Below are 20,164 nucleotides of genomic sequence, written 5' to 3' on the forward strand. Positions count from 1 at the left end.
GTGTGAAAAATTCATATACTGTATAGGAGCTGAATTGAACTCTTCTCTTTAAATCTTGATGTCAGATTAGATGTAGCAAGATGGAATGGCTACCTGTGGTTGCTGGACAGCAGCTGGAGGCCGCTGTGGAGTTCGAGTTGGTGCCCGAGTTGCTATTTGGTTCATCTTAGCCAGGACAACATCAGCTATCATCTGCCTGTCTTCTGCTTGGTGGTCTCCAATGAGAGGCATGGAGGAACCCACAACCTGAAGAAAAACAATACAAAAATAGTTGTATCTTTCTATCTACTGATCAACTATAAAGCTCATTTAAGAAAAGACCTGTTTGCTTTTGGCTTTGAAAGAACTTTGCATGCAAATTGTTTTTGTCTAAATGGATTTTCATGAATACCCTAACCCTAGGATATTTTGTAAAAGCTGCTGTGTATGATTTCTGAATAAATTTGTTTGATAAATGAGACCCAATGTTTGTACCAATTTCTCTTGAATTTCTGTGCATAGCGATCACTTAGATGACATCTTAGTAATGTTTTAATGTTTGTCCAATACAGCTTTCAACTGTATCTACTAACTTTCACAGTTTATTAAGTACTATTGATTAGTTTTAGGAGAAACTTGCTGCAACACGTGCGTGCAATAAGTTTGGCAATATGGATTCTTTATAATAATTTTAATGGCCATTTTATGCCAATTTCTCAACAGCTAGGATCTACTGTCCTTCATCCAGGTAATTGAAAATTATAGGACATAACATGATAAAAAGTCTTAATCTGTTTTGGATGTACATTCATTCATTATATGTATGTGACCTCTATCTAATGCTTATTTTGAGTGGGATTTGTATATACTGTAGCACCCTAATTTTACGTGGTTAAAGCTTAAAGCTAATGAGGGCATAGGAAGGAGTTTTCTAGTTTATTAGGTACACCTATTGATTACTCTTTCAGTCTTCGGTACAGCACAGATTCATCAGGGCATGGATTTTACTTGATGCTGGCTGCAATATGCAGTAATGTTGTACCATGCAGAGATGATTATGCTGTGTAAGACAACTGCAAGACTCTTTGTACCTTATCTCAAAGATGATGGGTGGAGATCTGGCAATTATGCACAACAGAAGAAAAGACAGCGTGTTCCTGGAAACGTTTAGTGAGAAAAATTGTGACATGGTGTACTATGATGCTTGAATAAGAGTAGGGGCCACTCTTGATAGTGCCAATCCACCCCCTCCTCCCGCACACAAACAAACACAACATTGTGTGTCTAGACTGCCCCTCTCCTATGCTGCTACTTTGTAAAAACTGCACACTTAAAAACACAAACATACTTTTAGGAGAAAATTACAAAAACATGCATGCAGTACAATTAACCATTTTTAAGCATTCTCAACAGCTAGGAACCCCGTCATTCCTCCATGCAATTGAACATTACATGAGAAGACTAGATCTTTTTTGGATGTAAGTTACTTTATAAGCATGTGACACCTTATATGTATCTAGACTGTGAGTGGTTTATACTGAAGCCTCCCTCTTTTACAAGATTAAAGCTTACAGCTGGCGAGGGTCACATGGTCACATGGAGAAGAGATTACATAAGCACTGTGCCTCCTTTTCAGGGCCTCATCAGTTTTGATAGAATGTCTTTCATTTTCTCACAACCGACACAGACTACAGTGTTTTAAAATCGAAAAAAAGGTTGCTTGAGTTCTAAAGGTTTTTGTCAAGGTTTTATCATCTCTCCGCCAGGAAACCACCATTATATTCCTCCAATTGCCTGCACAACATGAGCCACTAAACACAATCAGGCAATAATGGGTCATCAGATAATATGAGCAACATGAAATAAGTTTATTTAAAACCTAATTTATTACCTATCACCATCATCATCATCACTGAGCTTGCATTACCTCTTTAGTCTAAAGCCTTTTGTTTTTTTTTTATCATGTTTTTACAACAGATTATGCCTCACAGAATGTGCATTTTGTAGATGATCTTCTCTCTTGACTGCCTTAGCAGTCACCACCTCACAAAAGAAATACACTTGTGATCATATGTGGGTCTATGTACGTATAATATGTAAGTAATATATAAAAAACATGCATGCAGTGCCTTAAGAAATGCTCTATACCTGCAAGATACTTTGTGACATTGTCTAAAATACATTTTGTGGCTTTATGAAGTAATAACATTTTCGGTTGCACCTGATGTATATAAATCTGTCAATATTGATCCCCACATATCGACAGATGCCCTAGGCAGCAGTGTTAAATGTTTGCAATTACAATTGTTGCTTATAACACTATCTTACCTCAGTAATGTAGTCTTTTCCATCCTTTCCATGAATGGCTTTTACAGCACAGACATCCAGACCTCCAAATATTTCTGAACAAATGTCAACCCACATCTTGTATCTGTGGTAAAAAAGACCAAAGGCCATCAGCGTCCAGCCAAATATTAAATACAAAAAATAAACACGAATATTATTGTTTTCTTCACTTCACTTAACTACTTTTTTCTTTAGTAATTTCCTTTCAAATAGGCTAAAGGGTTTAACAATAAATATGATATGATATCTTGGCTGTTTGGTATTTTAATTGGAGATATTTAAAAGTGCTATCTCACAAATGCTCATGCTCTTTAAACAGGCTGCAAATAATCATCTACAGTAAGACAACATAAAACCTATACTTGTGAATTTTCTAGCGTCTAAAACATTTTTCTAGACTTCAGTTCAGTCATAAATTTAGCTCTTTTTTCTACAGTAGGTGTTTTGGTTTCAGGGAAAAGCCAAACACTGCTTCCTTCAAACCACTATAAGGAAAGCTCTATCTGCCTACAGATGCCCAACATTGGCTAATGCTGCTCAGAGAGCACTGCTGCCTTTCCCACTTAGACCACAGCCAATTATGGCCTTTAGACTCCTGGCCAAGATACTGTGGCAAGATTTGCATTTCTCCTGAGGATAAACTGAAGGCTTTCTCTTGTATCCTTTAGGAGCCTTAACAGGGTTAATAAAATTCAAGTCATTAAATATTCTGTTTCATAGTCAATACACAGTTTTTTTTCAAAGGTGCTTGAAAACTAATTTCACATTTCTGCATAAATATACTATTAACAGTGAGTTTTTATTAAGTACCAATGGTACTTTAAAGAATCGTAATAGAATAAACAAAATCAGTATCTGGTCTGACAACTGTTTACCTTTTAAAATAATATATCAGTAGACTCAGATACTTTTGCAGTTTTATAAGAAAGTGTTTATGTTTGGTGAAAGTGCCACAGTTCTCATGGAGACTTTCCGTTGGTTTCTTTTTTGTGTTAAAACCTGAGCAGCCTGTTACTAATTTGTTTAATGGAATATTTTTCTTTTACTGTATAACATTCTAGTATAAATTTTGTTACAGATGTTTTAAATATATATATATATATATATATATATATATATATATATATATATATATATATATATATATATATATATATATAAACATCAGTAACAAAATTTATACTAGAAATTTATACTATTTATACTAAGACAGTTCTGATTGTACATTGAATGCAAAAACCATACAAACAACAACAAATGAAATATTGAGAGCAATTCAAATGGAGAGTGAGATTAATACAAACTAGAAAATAGGCATGTTTGTATTCAGGAAATTCTTACTCTGCAGTCATAAAAATCAGGCACACTTTCCCTGGAGCATATGCCATATAAATAAAAGTGAAAATTTCAGAGTGCATAATTTTATGCCCACTTACTTCTCTGTCATGGCTACTTGTTCCAGCATGGCAGAGCCAGTGTTTGATTTCCAGTTGCCAGAGATGGATGTTCTCCTGTAAATGAATAAAATGTGATATACTTCCAAAGTGATCAAATTAGTTTCCACAGTGAACACACAGACTAGCTGAGACTAAACTACATAACATATGTTGTTGTGTTATGTAAAACCTACTGACTAAAAAAGGAGTGCAATTAATAATTATTAGTAGTATTATTTCACACTATCACTGCTGGTGAACAGGATAGGAGGTGTTCTCTACACAAGCAATGCTTGTCAGTATGATTTAAGGCAAAAACAAAATACATTGCAGTGGTTTATAAAACATAAAAGAGAGCACAAAGACAGTAAAGTTCACAGAAGTATCAGATGAGATAATGCAACAAAAAAGTTATTATTAAAATAAAAGAAATTTAAATTAAAAAAATTAAAAATTATTAACTCTTAACTAGCATTATGGGTTTAATATGAGCTTTGGCAAATGTACACAACAACATGCACACATATAATAATCACCATGCTCACCATGCTCATCATAGTGACTTTATAAACCAGAAAAGATTGTAAAGGAATTTGTACACTTACATATAAGCTTTGTAGTCGGTGCCTATTTTCTGGACCCTGATGTCATACTTGGCGTCAATGAAAGGTTCTGTAGTCGTGTAGGTCTGAGTGATGGCCACCACACTGGCAATGTCTTGGAAATCGCTGTGATTGTCAACTTTAACCTGTCACCATTTCCAATAAATGTCAATTATAGTGATTATAAAGGTTTAATATTTTAAATAGGCATGGAACCACAAAATAAATGAATAAATAAATAAATAAAAATTTAAAAACCAACCAGCAAACAAAAAATATAGGGATATAATTCTAAACTTGTAGCGTAATTCAAGGATGCCTAATGACTCTTTATTAACTAGAAAAAAACAAGCATGATGTACAGTACAATACATGGCCAAAATTGTAGGCACACATAACTATTAAATATGGTACTGTATATAATATGCAAGCCAACCCCAAATGATTACCACAAAGTTGAAATACACAATTATATAGAATGCAGATATAGAAAGATCACCAAATTTGTGCTCTGGTGCACAAAGCAAACTCCATAAAGACATGGTTTGGCCAAGGTTGGTCTGGACACTTCCAGACACTTGCACTTTTGGTTTAACTCCAAGCACCATGCCTTCTTGCATGATATCAGTACCCTGCATAATTTCACACTATTGACCAAATATATTTATTTCTCTACTGTGCAATAAGGTGTCCTGGAAATTTCTCTTTTTTGCTCCTCCTCCACAGCTGCCTTGTAACCTAGATCCAGCTGGATTCAGCTAGTTCAGAACACAGTCGTCTCTGTTTATACTGTACCAGGAAATAGATACCAGTACATATTATAAATGTTAAGTTTGTGGATACTGCTGGAATTTGTGAATTTCCCACTCTGATGAATATCTATCTATCTAAGTCCTGCTATTGATAATTAAAAAAAACATTAAGTTAAGAACCCCAGGTAAGTAACTGTTTTTCATCTAGATTAATATGCACATAATTTAACCTATTTGTGTGTCTTGGATCTTCTATCTTGTTAAATAGTCTAAATTGATACATTCATATTTACATTTACATTTACAGCATTTAGCAGCACTCTTATCCAGCGTGACTTACTTTTTTTTATTTCAGTTTATACACCTGAGCAATTGAGGGTTAAGGGCCTTGCTCTTAACCCTCAATTGCTCAGGTGTATAAACTGAAATAAAATGAATCAATGAATAAAATGAATTCAAAAAGAAATTTTTGAATCATATGAATCAATCTTATTAATATATTCATATTATCACTCAATTTAGTGATACAGTGATAGTACATAGGTTCTTTTTATGTCGCCTATCATAATGCTTTGCTTTGGCATCCTAGTCTTTAAAATGGAAAGCACATAGATATTTTACAACATTATGAAACTATAAGATAATCATAAGATCATAAGATATGCCATTAGATTAACAAGTAAGAATTTAAGATTTCCTTAACACAGTATGCAGGCACCTCCAGTTTCAAAATAAATGCAGAGGCCAACCAAATGAATTATACTGTATAATGTATTTGCCATGCTAACATTAATATTGTATTACATGTAATGCATTTCAGAATTAGGGTTAAAAGCTTCAACTTAAGATGGTGTCCTACCTTTCCCATGCCAGAGTGGGCATGTCCGATCTTCACCACCACCGGGAATGTTGGCATAGAGATCTGAAACACAAATATTTTCTTTCTATTTTATTCTATTGCATCTTCTAGTTTTATGAAGTTATTATATTGTTATAAATTTCATGACATCATTGGTACTAATGTTGGTACAACATTGATACTAATTGGGAACTCAATGGGAACTAATTCTACTAATTTATAATAAACTAATAAAATAATAAACAATGGATTTCCAACGTGCAGACATTAGATTCAGATAAAAACTTAATATGTAAAATAATAATAATAATAATAATAATAATAATAATAATAATAATAATGTAGCAATACATAGCCTTAATTAGAAATTAGAACAATTGGCTGTCCACATCAGACTAGGCCCCTATTTTCCATTGCTCCATGGTCCTGTTCTGAAGCTCATGTGCCCTTTGTAGACGCTTTGGAAGGGGGTCAGCACTGTCACTTTGACTGGTCTGTTTCTTCACAAGCTGCTATGCAGTGTGCTTCTTGGCACCTTTCTATCATAGCCAGCATTCACTTTCTCAGCTTTTTGTGCTTCAGAGGCTTTTCAGTGGCATAAGACCAGACAGGCTAGCCTCCACTGCTCACACAAGCTTCGGATGCCCATGAGCCTGTTACCAGTTCATCTGTTGTCCTTCCTTGAACCACTTTAATATTTACTAACCACTGCCTACCAAGAACACACCACAAGACCTGACCCAGTCATCCAGCCACTGCAATACGGCCTTTGACAAAGTCACTCAGATCCTTACACTTGTTAATTTTTCCTGCTTCCAACACATGAACTTTGAGAACTGACTGTTCACTTGTTGCCTAATATATCCTACGAGATATTTAATTTAATTCACTTCATCTGTCAGTAATTTTAATGCTGTGGCTTATCAGTGTATTAGCTAATAATGACTATATTATTGAATATAGTATATATACTGTAGCTATTAATGCTAATGGGAACTAATGGGAGGAATTCCCTCCTGCTTTGTATTAATACAACACCGCACTAAGGCATCACTATGTGGACAGAAACTAAACTATACTGTTAAAATGAACCCTGTCACTATCCTAATCTCTGACTGTACTGTAATAGATTACAGTGCAAAATAGACTAGTAAGGAAGGAAGGAATTGAAATGCAACAAAATTGTTGGTGGCTTGGGATTTTAAGTCTATTTTCTTCCTCCTTATCCATGCAAACTTCTCAATCCACTTAGCAGTCTGTAGGAGGGGCACAGACAAGTGCAACATGAGAGAGAGAGAGAGAGAGAGAGAGAGAGAGAGAGAGAGAGAGCGCTGTGGAGTGTTACATAAGTTCCACAGCCAAGGATAAGAAGTGATTGTATTTTTTTCCTTTTAAACTTTTAGCTTTCTTTAACAGTCTGAAGTAATGGCCCAAGTAAAAGTGCAGCGGTTCTTGCTGATCATCCTGGCAATAGGCATAACAGCTCCAGTGGCAGAGGGTTGTAGCTGTATTCACGCACATTTACAAGATCTATTCTGCTATTCTCCATTAGGTATGTACCACACACACACACACACACACACACACACACACACAAACACACAAACACACACAGAGTGGCTTTAGTCTGTGATAGATTGTAATACATATACAAAAACTTTAGGTGAATATCGCTATACAGACATTCTTGAAACAAAATACTTTAATTGAAAGAAAGAAACATTTCCCTCTAATTTTCTCAAGAAATCCTGAGTGGAATGATCTTTGGCATCTCATTTAATAAATCCAGAACTGTATTACCTATGAGTTTTCATGTGTCAATGAGCTTTTCAAAAGTGAGGACACATATTGCTTTTCAATGAGCTATCTTGCAACGTGCGATTTAATACCTTTAGAACAGCTCTCAATTAATGCAAGCGACAGGCTGTCCTCAAGATTTAACAGCAACAGCTTTTAGTCTTTGCCATTTAACACAAAATAAAAAGTATTTGGCCTGATCTTCTTAAGCAACATTAAATGGTAGAATGTAGTACTGTATATTGTTATTGTGCAATTAATAATGAAAATACTTATTTACTTATATACCAAAAAAGGTACCATAAATGCTCTTTTCCCAAATTATACCAAATTTGTCAATAATGCTTCAGACTACCTTTTTGGGAGTCTTTTTCTAGTTGAGAAGGAGTTGAGACATGTTTTATAAGCATGACAAACTTCTCTTGCCTGAACTCTTTTTTTATATTGACAAATAAAGCCGACCAGTTTGACTACTCTGAAGCCACTCTGGGGGTTATAACATACCAAGAGAACGATTTGGAGAAAAATAACTTTTTATTTTTTCTTCTCAATAAAAAAAAAGGAAAACACATACACTATGAGTTGGCTGTTAATCCACTGTCTGATGATCGATTAATACTCAATTAATTTACCAGATCATTCAGCAATTACTAAAAATTCAGTAAAGGTACTTTATCCTCAAATATTTTCACAGTTTAGGTTTCTAATCTGTTTATGTATTAATTATTATATTACTTGCAATGTCTATCAGTGTTTGAGATGAAACGTAGCAATGCAGCCGAGACATTTGTTTCCTGATATTACACCTGTGATGAGAGGACTTGGATAAATTACTGTATGTGTGCAGTGAGTGAAGCAAGTCACAAATCATTTACAAAGAATTACATCACTGATGAGAAATACGATTGAATAATTGTTCTTGATCTGCTGGGAAATGTTATGGCTAATATGTGGAACTGCACATCGAGATACTGTTTAAAGAAGAGTAAAGATGTGAGGCTAGCAAACACTGTTCACACATGAGTATCTGTAAACAGGAGTATCTGTTCTGCTTAAAGCATTTATGTAAATGAAGCCTTTGGAAGGCTCTCTTTAAATCCTGTTTTCATTTATATCAGTCATAGTCATAGTTTCTCAATATACTGAGAAACCATGAAATAGGCAGATGCAGGCCTATGTTAATACCTGTCTGTTGGTGCTATTTATTTTCTGAAGTGACTTTTTTATGTAGTAAATTCATCTATTTGCACAGACACCTCAATGTATTTTGCACTTTCGGGTAGAAATGCTCCAAATTGAATATTCATGATAATATACAAACAGAATTTTTTGTATATCCTGTTAGTAAATCACAAAAGTTTGCACATACTTTATAAAACATGTAAAACTTTAAAGGTAAATCAATAACTACATCATGTGTTTATAAGAAAAGTCAGCACATAATGTACATTAGTAGTAAATAATTGATATACAGACAAATCAAACATTTAATACCATATTTTGACATATGTTGACAGTTACTGTTCAGCTTCAATCAGAATCAGGTTTAATAGCCAAGTGTGTTGACACACACAAGGAATTTGATTCCAGCTGTTTGTGACTTCAATCAGATTAAACCACTAACAATCATCTCAAAATAACAAGTTTATATTACGGGGGACTCCTGTTCCACTCAGAGGAGAAGGTACAGAGTCCAGCACATTATCCACTCGAGTAGTGGATAGGAAAGTGGACAGGCGTCTGGAGCACTAAGAGAAAGCATGTGGCTGGATAGGGAGTGATGACAGGATAGGTTTCTAAATCGGTGCAAATATAAATGAAGGGAAGGTTAGTGAAACCCAGTGTTGGACCGCCCAGACTGAGGAGGACTCCCATTCCTTGACTGCCCTGATCCTTAGGGGATCCATGCTTAGGCCGTCCTGAGAGACCATAAAGCCCAGGAAAGAGGTGGTGTTCACATGGGACTGCGATTTCTTGAGTTTTACGTATAGGCCGTTATCAAGGAGAAGCTGCAAGACCCAAACTGTATGACATGTTCCTTAAACAAACTGCTGAAGATGAGAATGTCATCCATGTACACAAAGGCATAGCGATTCAGGGTCTCCCTAAGGACCTTGTTGATGAGGCGCTGGAAGACTGCCGGGGCATTCATTAAGCCAAAGGGCATCACCAAATATTCATAATGCCCTGAAGGCGTGATGAAGGCAGTCTTTCACTCATCCCCTGCCCTGATGCGGATCAGGTTGTATGAACTGGGGATGTCGAGTTTAGAGAAAACTCTGGCCTGTTGCAGGCGGTCAAAAGCTAAGTTCATCTCGGGAAGGGGGTGGGGGTCCTTTACAGTAACAGCATTTAGGCTCCACAGACCCTGGTTGGGGGGGCGGGGTTGGGGCGAAGAGGGAGATGCTCCTCTGAGGCAGCTCTGGGCACACTGAGAGCCCCTGACTGCGACTGACTACATGGCCCGTCTATTCCCAGATTATGCTGCCACAACCAGGGAAAGCCCAAGATAAGGCGTAACTTGGAAGGCCGAGTGACATATAGCGACAGACGCTCTGTATGAGGGCCCATGCACAAGGTGAGCCTATCTGCCGGCATGGTTATGGGCCCAGCAGCCAAAGAGTAGCCGTCCAGGGCGGGAAGCGGTAGGGGTAGCGGAAGTGCCTTTAAACGAAGCTTCAAGCTGCGGGCCAAACCATCAATAACAGCGAATATACTGTTACAGGGGGACTCCGGATCCACTCAGAGGAGGGAGTGGCTTAAAACAGAGGTGGCTCTTAGAATCTAAAAAAAGTGCTAATGAAGAGTTTATGCAAATTCCCTTTTATTGTCTACCCCGTTCCTACAGTTCTGAGTAATTATTTTACACACTTGTTATTCTGTTCTCATTTGTCAGCCACAGAACTATCCCTTGTATTTGCCTCACTCAGAACCACCCATCACAAAATGTACTTCACCTGCTGTAGAAACATCCAAACATCTATCACATCCCCTGAGGCTGTACCATCCACATCAGTTTTTGCTAATTTAACCTTGGCGGAAATCTGATCATCTGTGGCTCACTGCGCCCTATGGATTACCTGGAACTTTCCAGTGAACCTTTTATTCTAGTTTCTATAATTCCAAGCCTTCCAAGTTTATTTATATTAGTGTGCATTTGTATAATTCCTGTGTGTCCTTGTACAAGCATTTCAAATTGTTTTCAGGTTTGCCTTCAAAAAAAGCTAGGCTATGATTTTGAAACATTTTTTATGAAGTAGGTTTCTAGGACGTAGTGATCCAGCAGGACCATGTACACACCAAACCTACTGGACACACATTTATTATATTCACCTCATATATCCAACCTGCATTTAATTTTGTCTTATTTCATCCTTGTAGATCTAGATCACAATGCCAGAGATATGGATGAGCCTACAAGCTGAAATAACAATGTGAAATCTGTCTTAAACACTTTTAGTTTTCTATATCTGACAATATGTTGAGTAGAGGATCGAGAACATACTGAACCTTGTAACTGATGACCACTGATAGCTATAGTGAAAAAGATTTAAAGGGTACTGTCATTTTTTATTAGCTGTTCTGCTTGTCTCAGTCCCATCACACTTGGGAAGGCATCCACCTTTGTCATGCGTTTCTAACATCACTAGAATTGTGATAGCTGGTTTTCATCATTGCAGGAAAGATTCAAGAATTGTCCACTACATCTAGGCAAGGTCTATTTATTTACAATTCCAAGTCTGTCTAATCCACAGTTAATACAAAACTTATTATTGATTCAATTCAAAGGACATCTATATAGTTTGATGACTTGCAAAAAAAGAACTAAATTCACTCTGCAGCAATTTGAACACATTTACATTCCGGTACTTTCTACACTGAGTACTTAAGATGAATTTTCTGTTTTTTAGTGTTTCGTGCTAAGATAATTGAGCAGAAGATTGCACCTCCAAGCTACCGCTTACATGGGGAAGAGATGATTGAGTACAAAATTAAATTAATCAAGGTGAGTTGTCCTTGCCCCTTGTGAATTCACAAGTAAGGAAAATTACATTTTTCAAACAGAAGACAAAATGTGATTTTCTGATGGAACCATTTTTAAAAAGTTCTTAACACAGATGTTAAAATCAGTCTACATGTGTGAGTTGTGATTGAAGAAATGAAATTTACTTAATAAAAATCTCATTGCCTACAACTAATGATAATTTGACCATTTGTCTACTAAAGCTGAAAAACTAAATGAAATACAGTAATTGTCATTTTCCCTTATACCATTTCCTTATTTCCTCCCTTTTTCTTTCTTTTTTTTTTTTTTGCTTTGCAGATGTTCAAAGGCTTTAACCAAGTTGATACTATTCAGTACATCTATACCTCAGTGGAGGAATCTTTGTGTGGTGTTTACCTGGATGCCAAAAACAAGGTTCAATATTTGCTTTCAGGTAATGTTTCAGTCATGTGTCAGGACATGGTACAATACATGTACAAGGTTAACATGGTTTTCTTGAACTCAGGTAGAATAATCTAAAGCACTAGGCAATCGAAATTCAGGCATAGCTCAGGATATCAGAGGTTAGACAATGACAAAAACAAAAGCAGATTCAGAAACAGGACAGCAAGCACTCAAACACAAACTAACCATGGAATATAAAGCTGCACAGGGAGTGAGTGTGTAATGGAAAAAATGTGTAATGCAACCAGGAGTCTGGGGAGTGTGTTGTGGGAAGTGGAGTCCCTAGTGGCCATGACAGTAACCCATGATGCATTCTGGGAAATGAAGTTTGATATATACGAGAACCTGACATTATAGGAATTCACTCAAACTAGAAATGTATGTTGCATTTAAATGTCCCAAAATTAAATATGCTGTATGAAGGACATCAATTTTGTGGAAATGTCTTAGTTAAAGACGGACAGTCTTTCAACATGAATTTGATCACACAGTATGTATGTTCATAGTATTCATAATGCAATGTCTTGAAATAAAAACAGGCTTTTATTGTTTCTTTTTTGTTATTTCACAGGACATCTGTGGCATGATGGAAAAGTGCTAGTCGAACTATGTGGCATCGTTAGGCGTTGGAAAAATCTCTTGTTGTCTCAGAAAAAGAAACTCAAGTACAGATACCAAAAAGGATGCGAGTGCAAAGTATGTGTTATTTATTTCTTGTGGGTTTCATTCTGGCAATTCCAGAAGTACATGTAAATATATTTTATTATTATACTACTGATGTATGAGATGTATGTATGATTTCCTGTTTCTAGCATCTATAGAAGGTCAAATTATGTATCACATATTTTATTGATGCTCTTTATTTCAAATATTGAATTTCAACCTATGCACTTTGTACTTCCAGATTTCCACCTGTTACAAATCCAACTGCCATGCCAAGTCTGAAAATGAATGTGCATGGTATCCGTACAGCAGGCAAACTCTCCATGGTGTATGCCTCAAACGGACCAACGGCACATGCAACTGGTACATAAACAGCTCTGGCTCCCATACACAGCACAATGTTGGACAAAAACTTGTAGAGGTCAAAAAATCTCGTGCCAACAGAAACAATACAATAAGGGCTGACTCACAGAAACTGAGTTTGTAAGATAAGCTACAAGCACTAATCCCCAGCACTCATCCTGATCTTAAGCATTCATAACTTGTCATACTTGGCTAAGGGAGATTCTTCTAAATTTGCCCAGATGTGACACAGTCTCTTCATTCAAGCAGAATATGATAATTCATCCAGATGAAATTGAATAAATAAGACAACATAACTATAAACCTCAGGAGCAGATAACTAGAGAACTTACCCACAAGCCATTACAAACAAAACATTTTCCTTACCTGTTTAAAGGTGACAGTAGGAAAAATAGAATGCTTAATATTTACAGATATATATATATATATATATATATATATATATATATATATATATATATATATATATATATATATAAAATAAAAATAAGCTAAAAATGTAAGCTAATTATTAAGCTAACGACTATGCTGTGGCAAAAGGGCTTGAAGCCAGACATAAAATAAACATACATAAAATTAATTAAGAATGCAGCAATTTTTACTTCTATCTATAAAATTTAAGTTGCTTTGATTTGAATCAATTTGCAATCTATTTTCATTAATACTAATATTTACTTACATGGGGGTAAAAAAATGGCATTAGTATAATCATTAGTCGTGAATTCTACACAAAAACTACTTGTTGTATACAAACACTCATCAATGTGTTGTAATATGTTTTTTTTTTTTACATTTATATAAAGGCTTTAAATAAAAACTGCTTATAAATACTGTGTTACTACAGCATTGATATATCTACATGTATTTTTATTTCTCTTAGAAATATACTCTATTTTACTGTGCCAAGAATGTTCAATACTGCATCTCATTAAAAATTAAGACTAAATTGTGTCAGATATTTTAAAGCATTTATGTATCGGTAGGATTAATATTATGAGTAAATTATACTGAGCTAGTATAAATACTGTACACTTACCATGTCCTTGTAGTTTGGATAGAAGGTTTGCTCAATAAGAGGAAATTTTTCAGGTCCAAGCTTCTTATAGGTGCTTATCAGCTGAGCAAACTGAGGGAGTGAAAAACAATAATGGAATATTTTCGATCATGAATATATTGGAATAAATGTGCATTTTTATTTTTTGTGTATACAACAGCAAAGCATTAATGCAAAAAGTAGTGAATGCATGAACATCAAATCAATATCCATTAATAATGAGCTGTGTATGAAATTCCCAGTGGTACCAACTGGTACCAAAATTCATGATACGAAAATCATATTTTTCCCCATTCTGATCTTTGATGAACCAGTAATTGCAGATCTTTGCCTTTATCTACATGATTTATTGCATTGCAATATACTGAGACATGATTGGTTGATGAAGCCATGCAACAGTTTTCTCTAAGACGTTATTGATAATTGTAGAAATTTACAAAGTATTGCACTAAATAAGCGTAATATTTGTCACTAAATGTTCACATCTTTGGCTTTGGATTCACAGTATTTAATCCCCCCCTATTTAAATCCTCATGATTATTGTACTGGCACTAATTGACATACAGTGAGATTTCATGTGAAAATTACACTAATTCAAAGTGTGCATAAAAAGCGGTATGAAAAGTTTCAGAAACATTTCACATCTAAAATGAAAACTTATCCATGCAGAAAATGGACTAACCGCCCATGGCTTGTCACAAAGGTTGTAAATAGACTCGAGTGAATTCACACTGGGAATCCCAGCATACTGCAGACCGATGATCAGATTACGAAAGTCCTCATTCTGGGCCATGCTGAAAGCATGCTGTCGGACCAGTACAAAGTCAGGCTTGAATGATCTGCAGGATAAACAATGGCTTCATTAGTACTAATGTAGAATTCAAAGTTTTCATAACAGCTTTTATGAGTTCAGGTTTGTCTAGTATCATGTATATTTACTAGACACAGTTGATCTAAAATACTATTGTCTCACAGATTCTCATCTGTAAGACTCAAATCACCTGAATCTATTCATCCATCCATCCATCCATCCAGTGTGCCATTTTTTCTACACATAGTCAGGGCACAAGGAGGGGACACCCTGGATAGGGTGTCAAAACTTCACAGGGCATAATCAAGCACACACTCACACACCAATTCACACACTATGGTCAATATAAAGATGCCAAACTGACAACATCGCATGTCTTTTAACTCAGGGAGGAAATGGGAGTACCCAAAAACCCTGGATCAGAAGAAGAACATGCAAACTCTGCACATTCTTTTTAATTAACAGAAACAGGAATGTTTCTTTTGGGAAAGCACACCATGTCTAAACCATAATAAATCTCATTTGGCATGTTGGCCTTGGAGAGCGGTTGTAATGAGGACTCCTATAACTAATATTGACATTTTAAATGTGCTTCACTCTCTTCACTTTCTTTTCTGAAACTCTGGAACCTATGCAGTTTTATCAGTTAGTTTGGACAGTTCATGCTATAATATGATAGTAATATATGGTGGCCTATTAGAGACATTAGAAAAGCAACTAAGGTAGAAAGAGATACCAAGTTTCACAGAGCAGAAATAAAACAAAGGCAACACAGTGTGCTAGGTCTCCTCAGGTCAGTGAGCAAGTGTTAGCTCCTCTTTTGTGCATGTGGTTGTGGAAGAATAAACACTGAGCCTATTTGAAAGCTTCTGTGCACACAGAATTTCAATGAAGCTCCATAATAATCACAAGTGAAAAGAACACTAGTAGAATGTGTCATGGCTGAGTGTTTATGCAGTGCTAGTCTCTTAGCAAACAGCAGTACTGAAATGTGTTCAATATTATGTAATAGAGTGTATGTCACTAGTTATGCATGTGACATATACTATATGTGTTATCATATTAAAGAAAAACTCCACCACAAAATTTGTGAAATATGTTTATATTCAAATATTTGTCCTGTGTTTAGTGATTCTTGTGCTAACTTCTTGGTTGGTGAGGAATTGTTTTCATACATCACAATGTGACAGGGTGATATTGCTAGCACAATTACTGATAAAGGGGTTTAATAGGAGAAAATATTATCAAACATAAGGATTTGCTGTTAGATTCTAAAAACAAAATGTTAAGAGCTTCTTTTCTGACTCCATTTACTAGCAATGTTCAGTGTTATATTAATCCATATTAGTCCAATGTAGAAGTAATGGAGAAAGCAAACACTGGGCCCAAAGATCCAGAATGTAATGCAGCTATATATAGTCATGCTGAGAGTTTAAATGGCAGGTTTCCCTTTAAGAGAGAGTTCACCACTAGAAAAAATTGTATTTCCTTACATATTTAAATGCCTGATGGCATCCACATGACAATCATCCACATGCACAGATACAGTAAATGCATGGGAGAACACACCTAGTCACACCCATAGACATACTTGAACTCACACAAAGACTCTCACATGCCTGAACATGTCCAGGTTGTAGTAATATCCTGCTTTGCAAAGCAGTCTGTGAAAGTGACCTATATTATTATCATACCGTTCCTGAAACTTTATTGAAAAAGACTTTTGGTTTGTGGTCATGTGTGTTGTGTAAGCTGTGATTTCAGTTTCCTGTTCTTTGTCTATCAGGCTTGCTGTAGATTCAAATAGGTTTTATAGTTAGGTTATCAACCTACCGAACAACTTTAGTCCCATTCCTGATGACTTGCATGTCCACGCTGCATGTTCCATTCGTATGTGCAACAAGGTTGATCTCAGAGAATTCAGCCTTAAATATGATAGAAAGTTCAAGTTATTTGTAGAGCATTTTTAGCAATAAAACTGGCACAGGTATAACACACAATACAAGAGTGAGAAGGAAACTGTGGTGACATGAAGGAAAACTGAATTTAAAGGGAAATGAAAACGTGAGATTAGAAATAATTACACTTTTACTGCTGCATACAATAAAACACTGTGCAGATCATAGGCACAGTGTGCAGTCATAGTTATGATTACAGCAGCAGCAGTTCTTATGGACAGTATATGTAAGCCTACAGTATACAGAAGAGATTATCTACTACTTGGGTTTTAACTGTTTTTAGGAAGTGCAAATATTTAGGATAGCCATGTCGAACCAGCCACAGCAACAGGAAATGAGGTCACAATTGAACACATTCCAAGAATCAATCAGACTTGAACAGAGGGCAAAGTGACACCACAATAAAAATTTCATTGTTTCAAAAATAAATACATCCAAAACATATTTACGTGTTGTTTAATTTACTTCTTGTGTTTTGGGAGGATATGGAAGTGCTATCTTATAGATGACAGTGTAAAACAGTAACAGAGTGTGGTAGTCTCTGATACGTGGTGGTGGTGGTGGTGGTGGTGGTGGTGGTGGGGGGTGTCTACGTATATGACCTATACATGTCCTATACATGTCCTACACTCCTGGGATCCCATTTATCCTGACCCCTTCTGCTCTCTGGACCTGACTAATCCATCCTGTTGACCTTGTCTGGTTAAAGTTCTCATCATTTGGAAACCATTTGCTGTGCATATTATAATGGTCTAAATGGACAGCTTAGGGATACATGAGATTACTGTGTATGGTACCACTTAGAAATCACGAAGATAGCTTTGGACTGCAATTGCTACAAAAGATTTAGGACTGCAACTCCCATATATTCTGACAAACAAGCAAACAAACAAAAAACAAACAAACAAAAAAAACAGGTAGTCGATACATTTTATATTTCGATCATCACACAATAGGAGATAATTCACTGCTTCTGTTTAAGAAGAAATGAGAAGAAATGGAATACGTTTCCTGTTACATTATTAAGAAAATATAAAGCAAAAAGGACAAACATGCTTCCCCAGATAGTATTATAAATTATCCTATGAAGGAAGCTGTCTTTCAAATAAAAAGACATAGCAGCTATTTGGATTACATTTATATGTGTAAGTTAGCTTGGCCTAAGTAATTAGGATGAAGGCATGCAAGTCAAGATGTTACTGCAGACTATACCGGGGCTACCAGAGTAGAAGCCAAATGTGAAATGCTTCTTCCTCTACTTTACAAGCCAAATCACACAAATCATAAAATGTATTAAAAATGTCCTTCTGTTTTACACACATTAAAAATACTAGACAACCTCTCTTACTTTCCACAAATTCTTATACATCAGCTATATTGAAAAGCCATTACTTTTCAACCCAAAGCCATTAAAGTCATTAGTCATTACCCTAACATGTAATTTCACCAACCACAGGTTATATCAGTTTTTTCTTTCAAAGTTACGAAACATTGTGACTCTAGATTAGTCATTTTAATAATAGCTTTCAACAGAAGTGTATAAACCTTTCATAAACTGTGTTGTGTATCACCCTGAATGTGTTTTTCCATGTAATCAGTGCAGTGTGTCTTTTTAATCCCTATTTTCCGGGCTACATTGACGATTTTTGTATAATTATGTCTTGTCTGTAGTTTGAGATAATTATGCTGTGTGCACACAGCGATGTTGAGTCGGGTTTTGAGCAATCAATCAATGTGAATAAAAAGGGTGAAGGTCTGAGCAGCATATCATTCACTTGGAGCCTAACAATGATCAGCCAGCTGGGGGGCATTTTAGACAGTTCCCTAGAAATGGTGTCGTCACAGATTAAGTATCAGCTAATATTGAAGCGGTCTTGTGATTTACTTCAGTTTGGTGCAGGAGATATACCTATATATCACACAGCTCCCCAAATGTATGTTAAGTATGTTATTTTTGAATGATTTACTCCAGACTATAACTATTGGGTTTCAATAGTGTATAGTGTTTCATAACAGACTAAAGTTCTGTTCAAACAGCTACAGTATACAGGAGCAGCTATAGGAAATAAAACTGCAATAACTGTAATAATAACTGTAATAAAATAAAATGCAAAATAATAAGATGCACTGGATCAAGTGCTATATTATAAGCTGATGGATAAAGAAGTTAAAGCTATATTGTTAAACAAAATCAAACTCAAAGTGATTTAATGTGGTGAATCACAGTTAGGTCCAGTTGTGTAGAAATATATTGGTAATAAACTCGATTCCTACCAGATTATTGCAGTGCTTGCCATCTTCTCATTTATATATGATCATTTAATGATATTTTTATATGATATATATTTTTATGAGTCTTTTTTTTATATTTTTAACCTGTTACATTGTATTACTTTTGACAACAAAGAAAAAAGATTATATGCTATAGGCACTATTGTGAAACTCTTGCAATCTCAGAGGTTTTGAACTACATGCAGGTTATTGGAATAATCTATATGAGGCCCTCAGAAAGTCAACGTTAGCAGGTAACAAAGTTCCAGGCATAAATATTGATGTACTTTACAACAGCAGTACCATGAATAATCCTGAACTATTACCTGCTAATTAATTCTTATTTAAATATGAACTAATGACTAATCACAAACAATTGAAGGGTTAACCTTAACTACGACATGAGTTTAATGAACTCATGCATGAATAACGACCACCTAGATTTTTCTTAGTTAATATGGTAATTTACATGTAAAGTTGAATTGACTGTGAATAGTTTCATATTGTGTATATAATTTGTGTATCAACCTATGTTCAAAACATCATTACAAAGTGCTATATAATAATTTACATAATTTACATTGATCCTCCCTATCAAACATACAGTTGAAAGACCAATAATAATAAACAACAATAATTTCATCTCAAACCTTTTGGCAACATTCTCCAACCATTTTTCTTCAAAAAGCAATTCTAGTACATGCCCTGTTCCTTTGCGCACAAGAGTAAACTATTTGAAATGATGCACCTTTATTTCATATTATTTCTCAGAGTGTAATTTTTTATTTTAATTTCCTCCTCTGTCTTAATTAACACATAACTA

General features: G+C 35.4%; 2 protein-coding genes across 2 annotated transcripts in view; one reads left to right on the forward strand and one right to left on the reverse strand.

Annotated features, from left to right (window-relative positions):
* The window catches only part of syn2b (synapsin IIb), a 61,126-nt gene that overhangs the window by 7,843 nt on the left and 33,119 nt on the right, over positions 1-20,164 (reverse strand). Inside the window, exons 3-10 of the mRNA XM_060858147.1 lie at positions 16,946-17,037; positions 14,984-15,140; positions 14,284-14,373; positions 5,975-6,037; positions 4,367-4,509; positions 3,762-3,836; positions 2,308-2,410; positions 94-246 (exon numbers count right to left, since the gene is read on the reverse strand). Coding sequence (XP_060714130.1) covers positions 94-246; positions 2,308-2,410; positions 3,762-3,836; positions 4,367-4,509; positions 5,975-6,037; positions 14,284-14,373; positions 14,984-15,140; positions 16,946-17,037 — 876 coding nt within the window. The remainder of the gene's footprint in view (positions 1-93; positions 247-2,307; positions 2,411-3,761; positions 3,837-4,366; positions 4,510-5,974; positions 6,038-14,283; positions 14,374-14,983; positions 15,141-16,945; positions 17,038-20,164) is intronic.
* On the forward strand, positions 7,113-13,715 carry LOC132838045 (metalloproteinase inhibitor 4-like). The gene is given in 6 exon segments (XM_060858148.1): positions 7,113-7,526; positions 11,683-11,777; positions 12,096-12,210; positions 12,793-12,917; positions 13,126-13,320; positions 13,322-13,715. Coding segments are annotated over 6 exon segments (678 nt in total). The 5' UTR covers positions 7,113-7,399; the 3' UTR covers positions 13,343-13,715.

This window comes from Tachysurus vachellii, chromosome 22, assembly GCF_030014155.1.
Source record: "Tachysurus vachellii isolate PV-2020 chromosome 22, HZAU_Pvac_v1, whole genome shotgun sequence".
Taxonomy (NCBI): Eukaryota; Metazoa; Chordata; class Actinopteri; order Siluriformes; family Bagridae; genus Tachysurus; species Tachysurus vachellii.